The sequence below is a fragment of the Panthera uncia genome, chromosome E1, assembly GCF_023721935.1.
Source record: "Panthera uncia isolate 11264 chromosome E1, Puncia_PCG_1.0, whole genome shotgun sequence".
In the NCBI taxonomy this organism is placed as follows: domain Eukaryota; kingdom Metazoa; phylum Chordata; class Mammalia; order Carnivora; family Felidae; genus Panthera; species Panthera uncia.
This window is the reverse complement of record NC_064814.1, coordinates 9,169,433-9,182,154: the sequence shown is the minus strand read 5'-3', so window position 1 is coordinate 9,182,154 and position 12,722 is coordinate 9,169,433. Positions and strand designations below refer to the sequence as shown.

The 12,722-nt window shown below is 58.4% G+C and overlaps 1 protein-coding gene across 1 annotated transcript in view; it reads left to right on the top strand.

Moving 5' to 3' along the window:
• Positions 1 to 9,113: 9,113 nt before the first annotated feature.
• Positions 9,114 to 12,722, top strand: part of SRCIN1 (SRC kinase signaling inhibitor 1) — a 58,627-nt gene continuing 55,018 nt past the window's right edge. The window contains 1 exon segment of the mRNA XM_049637545.1: positions 9,114 to 9,237. Within this exon segment, the coding sequence (XP_049493502.1) occupies positions 9,114 to 9,237 (124 nt within the window).

Genomic DNA, 12,722 nt, shown 5'->3' with positions numbered 1-12,722 from the left:
CTTGGGACGGAGGGTGAAGCCCAGAAGGCCTGGCATAGAAGAGGTAGACGTGGGCGAATAGCCACAGGAGAGACCCGGGAGGGTCGGGACAGTAGACTTCCCAGAATCCACGCAGCGTGGACACTCTGGAGGGTGGAGAAGACAGAAGAGACCAAGAGGACCGAAGCTCTGCCTGCGGGGAAGAGATGGACGGCCCCAAATGAAGCTAAGTGGGTTATGAAAGCCCAGGGCAGAGGAAACTGCAGCTAGAATGCGTTTGCACGTGAGGAGGGCAGGGGTCGGGAAGGTTTTATGCTGAGGAAATGGAATTTGAGCCACTAGAACTGGGAATCGGGTGTCAACAGGTGCAGAAGAAGGAAAGATCACCCTGTGGTGGGGACAGTATGGGCAAAGGCTGGCGTGCGAAGGGAAGATACAGAGCACGCATGCACACACGCAAGCACGTGTGTGTGTGTGTGTGTGTGTGTGTGTGTGTGTGTCTGTGTGTGTGTGGTATTGCAGGAGGTAGCCAGAGATAAGGCTGGAAAGATTTAGGGGACAGATCTTGGAGGGCCTCGAATGCCAAGCTAAGACCTTTATTATGTCAGGCATTCTCCCCTGAGGTGAATGGATCCTTAGGGCAGTGCTTCTCGAACTCTCTGAGGGTGAAAGACCTTTTTATTGTTGTCAATTTCCAATGGACTGTGAACCCACATTTAAAAAAATATAGTGAAGGGACACCTGGGTGGCTCAGTGGGTGAAGCTTCTGACTTTTCAGTTCTGGTCATGATCTCATGGTTCGTGGGTTCGAGCCCCACATCAGGCTCTGTGCTGACAGCTTGGAGCCTGGAGCTTGCTTCGGATTCTGTGTCTCCCTCTCTCTCTCTGCCCCCACTCCCACTCATGCTCTGTCTCTCTCTCAAAGCTAAATAAACATTAGGGGTGCCTGGGTGGCTCAGTCGGTTAAGCATCCGACTTCGGCTCAGGTCATGATCTCACAGCTTGTGAGTTTGAGCCCCGCGTCAGGCTCTGTGCTGACAGCCCAGAGCCTGGAGCCTCTTCAGATTCTGTGTTTTTCTCTCTCTCGCTGACCCTCCCCTGCTCACACTCTGTCTCCTTTGTCTCTCAAAAATAAATAAACATTAAAAAAATTAAAAGATATAAATAAACATTAAAAAAATTAAAAGATATAAATAAACATTAAAAAAATTAAAAATAAAAAAATAAAAATAAAAAATATATAGCAAAAATGACCCTGTTCTAGGATGTTGTGGGAATGTCAAATCCCTGTAAAAGTTTCTCCACACTTATTCTCTATTTCTGTACTCCTCTTGTGAACCAGTGGCCACACTGGTCTGTGGCCAACACTTTGAGTACCTTGCCCTGGGGGTCCTTGGAGGGGCTACAGAGGTCAGGGAGACCCACAGATTTTTTTTTTTTTTTTTGGTGGATGGGCGTGTATATTCATTTCTCAAGGGAGAGGGCACAGAACTTTTGTCAGGACCTTGACAGTTAAGGTCCTCAAAGGACACAATCCCCTGTGTAGGGGGTCATCACTGAAGGCCTTTGAGTGGAAAGCTCTAGTGGGGCAGAAAATGTGCCTGATTCATCCTGGGACCCCTCCCTACCTCACCAGCACCCAGAGCAGCCCGCCCCGGGGTCTCGCAGTGGAGAGAAGATTGGAGGAGGTTCCGGAGAGCAGGGGGCCCATTTAGAGTGTGATTAAAATCATCAATGGGAAGGAAAACCAGATGGCTTTTTAAAACTGTGTTTGGAGCAAGAAGGTCAGGGAGGGGTGGGTCTACGGCTTCAGGGCGGAAGGCACTGGCACGTTAATATGGGAAGCTAGCTCCTCAGGACCCAGCCGTGAGATCATCCTGCCTGTCGGGCAAGCAAGATCCTGAAAGGGAGCCTCTCTTGGGGTGGGAGCCGGGCAGAGGAGGAGGCTTCGGGGATGCAGTGTGGGTCCAGAAAACAGCATCCTGGGGTCCTGCAAACATCTTCTGAGGTGTCAGGGGCCCGGGGCGTCAGGAAAGGCCAGGACTCATGGGGGCACCAGCTCCTGTTTCCAGCAAAGGTAGACGCTGCAGGTGGGTGGATGGAACGAGCTCCCTGGAAGATCCCTACTTCCATTATTACCTTTTATTTATTTATTTTTTTGAGGTGGAATTCGGTAGCATTTAGTGCATTCGGCCTGTTGTGCAACCGTCACCTCCACTGAGTTCTGAAACATTTCCTCACCCCCAAAGGAAACCACATACTCATTAAGCCGTTGCTCTCCGCACCTTCCTCCTCCTCCAACCAGATCTCTATGGACGTACCTACTCTGAATATTTCACACAGACAGAATCATGCGATATGTGACCATGTGTGTCTGGCTTCTTTCCCTTAGCCCAGGTTCAGGGGCCGTCCACCTTGAAGCCGGTCTTAGCACCTCACTCCCTTCTAGGGATGGATAGTATTCCGTCGCATGAATAGATCACACATTGTGTAGCCGTTCATCCATTGAAGGACCATTAGGCTGTTGGACGGTGTGGTAGTTCTGTGTTTAACTTTCTGAGGAATTGCCCAACTGTTTTCCATAGTAGCTGAACGATTTTTCCTTCCCACCAGCAATGTGTGAGAGGGTTCCGCCTACTTTCACGATTAAACAGGTGGTTGCTCTAACCTTGGAAGGCAGGGAGCTGGCTTCCGGGGTGCCAGCATGGGTAAAATAGGTCAGGATGATACCTGCGTCCTTCCCCCACCGCCCACCCTAGACTTATAAGGCTAGTCGGCAGGTCTGGGAGGCTGCTGGCTGGAGTGGGGGCGTGGGAGGGTGTCCTTCCGTTTCGACCAAGGCATGTAGGTCGGATGGTGAAATCTAAAGCCTCAAAGCCACGCTGGGTGTGGTCCTGCAGGAGTGGGGCTTGTGGTCCACCTGGGTCCACTGGTGACTTACCAGTGAAGCTGCATTAGCAGGCAAAGCCGTAAGCTGGGAAAACCAGAGGATAGTCCCCTCCACCCGACCCCCCCTCCCCGAGCCCGCCCCATTGGTTCTCAAAGCAGCTCTTGGAAACTTGTTAGAAATGCGAATTCCCAGGCCCTTCTTCAAAGTTACTGAATCAGAAACTTCAGGAATGGGCCCTAGCAGCCCTCCAGGGATTCCGATCCTCACTTCAGTGTAAGAACCACTGCCCGACCCTGAGGGGGAGCCCTAGTTAATGAGGGGGACTCCGTGCTCCAGTCTGATGGCAGAGATAGGGCCCCTGTCGGCCCTCTGACAGGGAAGACAACAACTTGTGCTCAGAAAACTGCCAATCAGAGGGACATGTAGGCTTCTCTTCTTTGGCTTGAGGTGGCTGCAGTCAGGACCCCAGAGGACCCCCCTCCCACATTCTGTCTCCATTCTTCCAAAAGTGGGTTTGATGTGCTAATGAGGGCATCAATTATGGAGCGTCATTAACATTCATTACAATAAGAAGCTGGAGCGGGGGACCACAGGGACTGAAGGACAGTCTTTTGAAACCTGCTATTCACTCCTCTCCTATAGGGTGGGAGGGGGAATGGGAGGGCCAGGAATGCGAGAGGTGACATTTAGGGGCTCTCAGGCGCTAGGCTGTGGTCCGAAGGGCGCATGCCTAGGGCAGAGGGAAGGCCCTCCTCCTCCTCCCGTCCCCTTCCCATGCCAGCTTCTGCACCGGACGCCAGGTCACTGCCCCTGGTCACTCCTTCTCCAGAACAGGGTCATATCACAGTTCCCTCACTGCCTGCAGACCACCGTTGATGGAGTGTGGATGTTCCAAACGGGGCGGGGGGGGGGGGGCCCTGACATGCCCTGGTTGGACAATAGCCCCACTGGCAGGGGGCTTTCTCTAGGATCAGGGATGGGGGGGTCCCACGGTGGCCGAGCGAGCAGTCCAGCATATTGCAGCCATGATTTCCACATCATCCTTTTCCCTGTGCCTTTCCCTAGAGGCCCACGTGCCCCTCTCTGCCCACCCCTGGTCCCATCTCCCTCTTTCCGCCCAGATGTTTGTGCAGGTGTACTCCCCGTTCTGATTGTGCCTTGGGGAAGGAGAGGCCAAGAATCCTCACCTCTAGCATGCTCCCCCATAACCTCCCTCCTGCAGCTTCCCGGAAACAGGCAAGGGGGCTGCGTGCAGTGTGTGAGAAGGGCAAGGTGGGCGGTTAAACTGCCCTTTGCGCCCTCAAACACGCCAGCGGTCCCTTCCCCACCAAGAGCAGTGCCAGAGATGCAGGGGAGGAGGGCCAGAGGGAAGTTACCTGTTGAGGAATGAGAGTGGGGGTGGGGTAGCACCTGAGGCATCTCAGGTGGAGGCAGCTGGCATATTGGTTGTGCCCAGGCACCGTGCCAACTTACAGGAGCAGCTCTCGTCTCTCGGCTAGAGAAATAATGCCTGTGTTGCTCTGCCCCTGATCACAGGTGATGGCTTCTCCAGCCTTTTCCTTACCCCGGGAGACTCTGCCTTGGAGATGATTGGGGTGGGGTCACCTCTCTTCCCTGCAGATGGGGCAGAGGATCTCATGGGGTCAATGCCATCTGCCCTCTGGCTCACTGGGGGGCCTCAGGGTCTTTGTTTCTGTTCAGAAGCTGTATCTTTTCTCATCCCTCCGTGGGATCCAGCTGCCCTGCGTTGGGTGGGTGTGGATGAAGCAGTTGGGGGAACAGGGGGTCAAATGGACTCGCAGCTCTGCAGATGATCAGGAATGTTAAGGATTTGTCTTTAAAAACAAACTACAGGGGCGCCCAGGTGGCTCAGTCGGTTGAGCGTCCGACTTCAGCTAGGTCATGATCTCACAGTTTGTGGGTTCGAGCCCGCTTTCTTGCTCAGAGCCTGGAGCCTGCTTCGGATTCTGTGTCTCCTTCTCTCGTTGCCCCTCCCCCGCTCACGCTCTGTCTCACTCTGTTTCTCAAAAATAAATAAACGTAAAAAAAATTTTTTTTAATAAAATAAAAAATAAAAAGTAAACTACAGGGGCATCTGGGTGGCTCAGTTGGTTAAGTGTCCAACTTCAGCTCAGGTCATGATCTCATGGTTTGTGGGTTCGTGGGTTCGAGCCCCACGTCGGGCTCTGTGCTGACAGCTCAGAGCCTGGAGCCTGCTTCGGATTCTGTGTCTCCTCCTCTCTCTGCCCCTCCCCTGCTCACGCTCTGTGTCTCTCTCTCTCAAAAATAAATAAACATTAAAAAAAATTTAGAAAGTGAACTACACAGGGGCGCCTGGGTGGCTCGGTTGGTTGAACGTCCGACTTGGAAGTCGGCTCAGGTCATGGCCTCTCGGTTCATGATTTCGAGGCTTTGAGCCCCACATCGGGCTCACTGCTGTCAGCACAGAACCCGCTTCGGATCCTCTGTCCCCCTTGTCTGCCCCTCCCCCCACGCATGCTGTCTTTCTCTCTCTCCAAGAAAAAAAAGAAAAACAAAAAGTGAACTACACAAATAAAAAAATAAGATCTGGATCTGATTTAAGCTCCTCTCTATGGAAGAGCTCCTTATGACGCAGGAGGTCACCTTAGGGTGGGGAAAGCATTGTCCTGCTGATGCCTTTGGAACTGTTCCCAGTCTCTGGGGAGCTGGTTCACAGAACATCTCCCCCCAGTCTCCATGTGGCGGGGCAAGCATTTTTCCAGTCATCATCCAGGGCTAATGCCCAGTTCCTTAACCTGGACATACCTGTATGTCTTAACCTCAGATACATTCCTGAGCCCAGATCTCTTCCATCCACTGAGGCTGCCCCTGCTTCTGGCAGTCCATAGGGTTAGGAGGTGGTGGTGGTGGTGATAGAAACGAGGCTGGGAGCTTTGGAGTCAGGCAGATCCGAGTTTGAATTTCAGCGTTGCTGCTCTTAGAGCGGGCTAGTGGCTGTTGCTCTCTGAGCCTTAACTCTTTATCTCTGAAATGGGGCCGAGAATGCCCACTTCCGCAGGGTTGAGAAGGTCAAATTAGAGACTGTGAGTAAAGCACTTGCTGATTCCCTTCTCCTTAGGTGGGCACAAAGTGGGGCAGGGAAGAGACCCTGCCTCAGGGGGAACCCCACAGGGAGAGGAAGGGCAGAGTCTGTATAGTTGAGTCAGAGTCCTGAATGGAGGAACAGAAGCTAGAGGCCCCGGGCTGCAGGCTCTGAGAGGCTCAGGAGGCCGTGTCCAAGCAGCTGGGGGGAAGCCACCCCTCCTCGCACTGCCCCCTCCCCTACACAGGGCCTGCTGCCTCCCATGCCCATCCTGGGCAGACAGCCAGGCAGGGAGCTGGCTGAGTGCCCACGGTGTGCTCAGCGGCCAAAAGATGGGCACCGTCCAGTTGGCAGAGGGAGAGGCAGCTGGCCCAGGATGGGAGAAGTCAGGGTGCCGACTGGGGTCGTGTGCCCAGACTGTGTGTCTGAGACACCGCTCTTGGCTGCTCTCCTGAGCTATCCTGCTGGAGCTGGGAAGGCCCTCCCCTCACCCCCCACCTCCTGCCCTGGCCCTACCACCTAAGTTACTGCAACTGGAGATTAATCTGTAAGGGGCATTGGAGACTAGCCCCTAGCCAGGCATGTGGCTGGCTCAGGGGCAGGCCTGCGGGCGGGCAGGAAAATGGGAGAGCCTAGATTAAGGTTGCAACCGGGTAGACCAGGAAGTGGGGAAACCGGTTTGCCATTTGGGCCACTTGGGGTGGGGTCTTCTCTCCTGCCTCTCTGCCTGCCTGCCACTCTGCCTGGCGTCCTACAGTGAAGAGGTGTACTGTGTCCCTTTTCTGCTCCATCTAAACTGGCTTTGGGAATGCCAGGAGTAAACAAAAGGGGCAGGGGACTCAGTCCACCTTCCCCTCCCCAAGAGAAGCTTGGGAGAGGAGGGACAGGACAGAGAACAAGAGGGAGAGAGGAAGCAAGTAACCAGAACAGGAGGAGGGGTCAGGGTCAGGGTCAGGGTCAGGGTCTGTGCCGGTCAGAGCTGGAGAAGTCTGTGGAGCCAACAGGTAGGCCAGGGTGGGACAGGGAGGGGGTGGGAGTCGAGCGGGGGCGGGGCAGAGCTGGTGCTCTTCAGGCTGCCTTGGAAGTGGCAGTGGCATCTCCAAGAGAGGTGTGAGAAGGGGCTGGAGCGCCCGGCTTGGGGGTCCTACTTGACAGATGAGCAGACTCCCCTCCCTCCCGGCACGGGCCTCTGCAGTTCCAGCAGATGCCTGCAGGAGAGGCCGCAACCGGAGCTGGGGGCAAGGAGACAGCCCAGCAGGGGGCGCCGGGGGACTGGGTGCCTGCGGCAGAGAGGTGTCTAAGGCGCGGGGGAGGGGGGTGTCCCGGTCGAGGCAGAGGAGGGTCCAGACTCTTCCCGCATCGGGCAGCTGTGGCTTCCGGAGGTCACCTTGGCTGAAAAGTGGCACCCGAGTCCCCGCGCTCCGCCTTTGCCTCCCTGCCCGGTCCCTCCCCAGATGCTTTTCCAACCCAAGGCGTGCCAGGGCTTGGAGACCGAGAAGTCCCCCCCCCCCCCGCTCGAGGTGCACCCCTCTCCTCCGAGGCCGGTCCCGGGCCTCAGGGATTCATCTCTATCGTGGCGAGAGGATTGCATGGGGTGGGAGAAGCAGGTGGAGCGGGGAGGGGAGCGTGAGCGCGCCCCGCACCCCCGGCCCGGCCGCGCGCCGCGGGCCGCGCAGCTGGAGGGCGCGAGGCGCAGCGCCCCCTCCCCTCCTCCGCTCCCCGCCACCCGGGGCGGCCCTTTGTACGTTCCGGCCACACGCGGGTGCCCGCGCCGCGCGCGCTCCCGCCCGCAGTGACACACCCGCGCCGGCCCGCGCGCGCGCCCCCCCACACATACACACACACATACACACACACTCGCTCTCGCACACTCGGTGACACGCCCGCGCGCGCGCGCGCACCCACACGCCCGGCCGCCGGCGCCCTCCCAGCTGGTCCACCCCGGCGGGGCCCGCGCCCCCGGCCCGCCCGCCTGGCACCGCGCCCCGGGGCTGGGGCCGAGCGAGGAGCCCGCGAGGCGGCGAGAGGGCGAGCGCCAGGCAGGCCGGCCCGGGGCCCCCGCCCCCCGCGCCCCCGCCCGATGGGGAACGCTCCGTCCCAAGGCATGTCCCTGTCTCTCTCCTCCCTAATGTGCCTCCATGCTTAAGTGGAAGGTATTTCTGTTTTCTTTGTGTGTTTTCCCTTCGGCCGGGGGCGGGGGCGGCGGCCGGGCCGGGGAGGCGGCGGCCGGTGGGGCGAGGGATGCTCGGGGCGCAGGTGTTGAGGGGGCAGGGGACCGCGGCGTGCGGGCTTGGGAGACGGACCCGGGCGACAGGAGTCCTGGGACCAGAGGGGGTCAGGGATTGGCGAGGCTGGAGACCGAGCGGGGAGGGCCTCGTGATGCCCGGGGGAGGGGGCCCGAGGGGTGAAAATTTAAAGGGGTACGTGTGGAGGGAGGAGGGGTGGAGAGAAGGAAGGGGGATGGACGGTGAGGGGAGTGGGGGAGGGGAGTGGTCCATCCGTGGTGGAGGAAGAGGAGAATGCAGGGGACGTGAAGGGGACGGAGAAGTGGGGGGAGCCTCAAAGGCCTCTTTCCCCCAGGTCCCAGAATGGGGTGAACACACTTGGACGGTGGTGGTAGGCGCTTTGCGCCAGCCCCCCAGGGAAGGAAGGGGGTGAGTGCATTCTGGGGTTGGCTGTGTTGCCAGGATACAAGCCTGTATTCCCCCCGCCCCCCTCACCTCGAGGCCCTAGCCCTGGAGACCTTAGAGCCTAGGCAGCAGTTGCTGAAACTGGGGACCAGCTCCCCGCTCAGCTGGCGGGTAGGGAGGGGCCATAAGAGGGAGTGGCTGGGGGGAGGGGCTATTTGATCTTAAGCCCTCCCCCTGCGGAGGCCAGAGGGCAGGGGAGGGCGCCCCCAGCTGGGGGGAGCATCCGGGGTGAGTGAGGAGGTAGGGACCGCTGGGGGCTGAGGGGCAGAGGGCGGGGCTGGGGAGGGACGCGCCATAGCCCCCCCTCCCCTCCCACGCACCCCCCTGCTACGTCAGAAGCTCCCGGGCCAGCTCCGAGTCCTGTCGGTGGGGGCAGCAGGATGCTGGTGGAAGCAGAGGGGGCCGGCCGGGTGCCTCCGCAGCTCGGCTGGCAGGGCCCGGCGGGGCGTGTGCGGCTGCTAGTGCTAGCCCCCCCGCCCCACCCCTCCCCATGCAGCCCTGGCAGTGCCTCCGGCGCTTTGCCCTGGCCTGGTGGGAGAGGACAGCCGAGGGCAGCGCGCGATCTCCCAGGGAGGAGGCCGGACCGAGGGACCCTGGGGGCCGAGGGGAGCCAGGTGAGCAGGAACAGGGATTGTGCAAGGAGGAGATCCCTGACTGTTTTTCCCCTCTCTCCAAATACTATGGAAGCAGGAGGTCCTGCAGCCCCCAACTTTAAGGGAAGTGTTTTTCCCCAGTGGCGGGGAGGGGGGGGGCACCTGACTGAGGCGTTTCAGGAGATGTTGGAGCTACGGTTGTTTGGGGGGAAGGGGAAACAGATGAGGATTGGCGGTGGGGGATAGCTGACCAGACTTCAGGCTTGTGGGTCTGAATGTTGCTTGGTGGGGGGTTTGAGCACTTTGCGGGGTAGGATACCTTATTCCAGACTCTGGCTATCTTAGTCTGGGTGACCTTGAGCCTATTGCTTTGCTGTCTAACTTCGTGCCTCAGTTTCTCTCATTCCCGTCCCTATCCTTCTTGCTCGTTTTAAAGAATGGATGATGCATTTGGTGGAGACTGTCACTATGAAAATGTGAGGCTCTGTCATTATTGGTGGCAGCTGTCATGGTGGGGTGGTTTTTCTGGCGTGGTTAGGCGTGTGTATGTATGTGGGGGGCAGTTTGGGTTTATGCGTGGGGGGGTTGCTGGTTCTGGTTGGTGTTGGGGCCACTGTGAGCAAGTGTCAAGGCCTGGCATTCACACAGGAAGGAGGACTCCAGGGGAGCTAAGAGTTGTTGGGCTAGAGACTTAGCTGGTGGCCTGGTGTAGAAGTAAGGCTTGGGGGTGAGGGCTCTGGGCGTAAGGGGAGGGGGTCGCGAGAATAAGACCCCCCCCTCCACCCAGATTGCCTGGCACCCAGACACCATTGGCAGCGAGTGCAAAGTCTTTGCCCTGGCTTCTTGCCACCATGCCTTGGGGACAAGAGGGTCTTTGTCCAGTGCCCCCCCCAACCCCCACCCCGTTCCTTCCGCCCTTACCATGATGGCTGATTCTCTGTGATGACCCTCAGGGCTCAGATGGAGACGAGGGTCCCCCATGTGCTCTGGGGATCTGGAAGAAGCAACTGTGGTCCTTGGGCAGTGCCGAGTGGAGAAGGGGGAACTCTCCTAGGGGAAGGATCCCTGGGAATGAGCCATCGGGAGCCCTGCCTCCACCTCAGGCCTTCTGCTTGCCTCCTTGCTTAATGGGGGGAGGGTCGGGTGGAGGGGGGAAGGACTCTGGGGTCTTCATGGTCTGATTCCTGCCGGGCTCCAGGTTTCTCAGAGATGTACAAGGTGCAGCATTGGGTGCTGGGATGCAGAGCCTTAGATGCTCTCTCTTTCACTCTTTGGCCAAGGACCCACCCTGGAAAAAGGGTTTAATTAGAACCATTGATTCCTTCTTTGGCTGCGGGCATTGATCTCAATGGTGTGGTCAGAGCTGGGGGTGGGGGGTGGCATGGCTGCTGTCTGCCCGGTGCCAACTGGGCTCTCTCTGACAAAACCTAAGCTTAGGAGGGAGGGGGCTGGGCTCTTTAAAGTAGCGGGTCTATTTGAGCCCCACCCCCACCCCAGGTCAGGTCTTTGGGGGAAGAAGGGTGCTGGGGTTGAGGATTTGAACAGAGGGAGGGGTGTCTGGGGCTCAGGATCATCCTGAGTGGTGGGCCTGGGGCTCTGGAATGGATGGGCAGCTGTGGGTGGGTGGGATCCTGTGAAGGGGAGTCAGGAGATGACAGGGGGCCTGTGGGCACTGGGCAGGCAGAGTTCAGGGGAAAGACCTAGGGCTTGCCATGAAAGCTTCTCTTTCGAGGAATCCCAAGCACTTATCTCCTTCAGCCCTGGCAAGGAGATCCAATTTCTTCTTTTACTTGTGTCCTCAAGGCACAGAGAGGGACAGGGACTGCCTCGGAGGCCCAGCAGGCCTGGGTGTGGCCTTTGAGCCTGGCTTCCTGACTGAGTGGCCCCTGCCTAGGCACAGAGAGCTGAGGGTGAGGCTTCTGGCAGCCTCGAGTCTGGTCTCTGGACTTGGTGGGAGGTGGGGGACAGCTTGTGCCCCCCAAGCCCCCGGCGGCCTGCCGTGGGTGGGCTGGTGCAGGTGCAGGCTTCAATGAGCCACTCAGATGCTCTTTGAAGAATCCCTTGTTGGCTTCCTAGGGCCCATTCGAGCAAAGATAATAAAAATCTGGCCGTCAGCGGGTTTGAGGGCTGCACTCGCTTCCCCTTCTTTCATTCCCAGCTCTGAAAAGCAGAGATGAAGGCTTTGGATTTGGCTGCTGCCCCGAGGGAGAGAGGGAGGGAGGGAGGGAGGGAGGCAGAGGAGGAGGGACTGATTTCCTGGCAGCCCCTGGAATCGCTGGGGAGGTGGGCAGAGGGGCAGGGGCCTGGTCCCCAACTCCTGCCAGACAGCCTCCAGGCCTCGATGGGGCTCCTATGCCTGATACCCAGGCCTCAGCTTTGTCCTTCAGTCCCAGAGGCCGGGAGCCCTCCCTCTCTGCTCCGCCGCTCCCACCATCCCCACCCTCCCCTCTCCGCTCTGCCCTTCAGTCTGCCCCCCTTCCTCCCCTGCCTCCCCTCTCTCTACCCCTCAGTTTCTCCTGCTCTGCACTTCACTCTCTCTCCCCACCTTGTCTTCTCTTTCCTCACTCTGTCTGCCCCCTCCCATCTGTTTGCCTTCCTCCCCCCAGCATTGGTCCTGCTTTCTAGGACTGTCTGGAAGGTTGAGAAGCCAAGTTGGGGGTGGGGTGGGGTGGAGGGCAGCCGCAGCCATTGGAGGGACAGGCCTGGGTTGACTATTATGGTCTGTCAGGTGCCATAGTTATCAGAGTCCGAGCGGAAGGGGCTGCTGAGCACTTAGAGATGTGTGTGTAGTGAAGGGCGCTGTCCCCCTCCCCGCACCACAGCGGGCACCTTGCCCTGACACTGGGCTTCAGACACTCCAGTTCTCCTGCCGCCTTCTGCTGCTTGGCTGCCGGAAACCAGCGCCTCTGGCTTCAGGCCCCTCTGCCCCTCGAGCCACACGTGGCCCCAGGCATCGCTGCCGCCCTTGTCCACTCTTCCCTTCACTGCCACCACCGTTTCCAGGCTCAGAGGTGGGAAGGGAAGGTTCTGAGAAGCCCTTCGCCCTATCCCCGCCCCTCACCCCCAGTCTCTGGTAGGCCTTCCTGGAGCCCCATTTAGGCCCTGTGCCCTCTTTGTCATCTTGTCCACCTTCCATATGAAGGACAAGACCCTCCGGAAAGAGCACTAGACTCTGAGTAAAGACACCTCGTTCCCATTCTTCCTCGGCACCCAAATGTCCCAGTGACCTTGAGCAAGTCCCTGCCTGGTGCGGGCCTCTTTCCTCACCTGTGAAATGAGGGGGCGTGGGCTGGATCATCTCCAAGGTCTCTTCTGACATTCCGTGGATGTTGTGTCTCTCTTCTGGGTGATTTGCATATGCTTTGCATATATTAATGGTGCCTGCTTGAAGGGGGAAGGTGCCACCCACAAGGACCAGAGTCCCACCCACCATTCCCACTTCCCTTGCCCATTGGTCCATGCTTTTACTGCTAGAATCTCCCAGGGGATGGAAGCTGAGGCCTGAG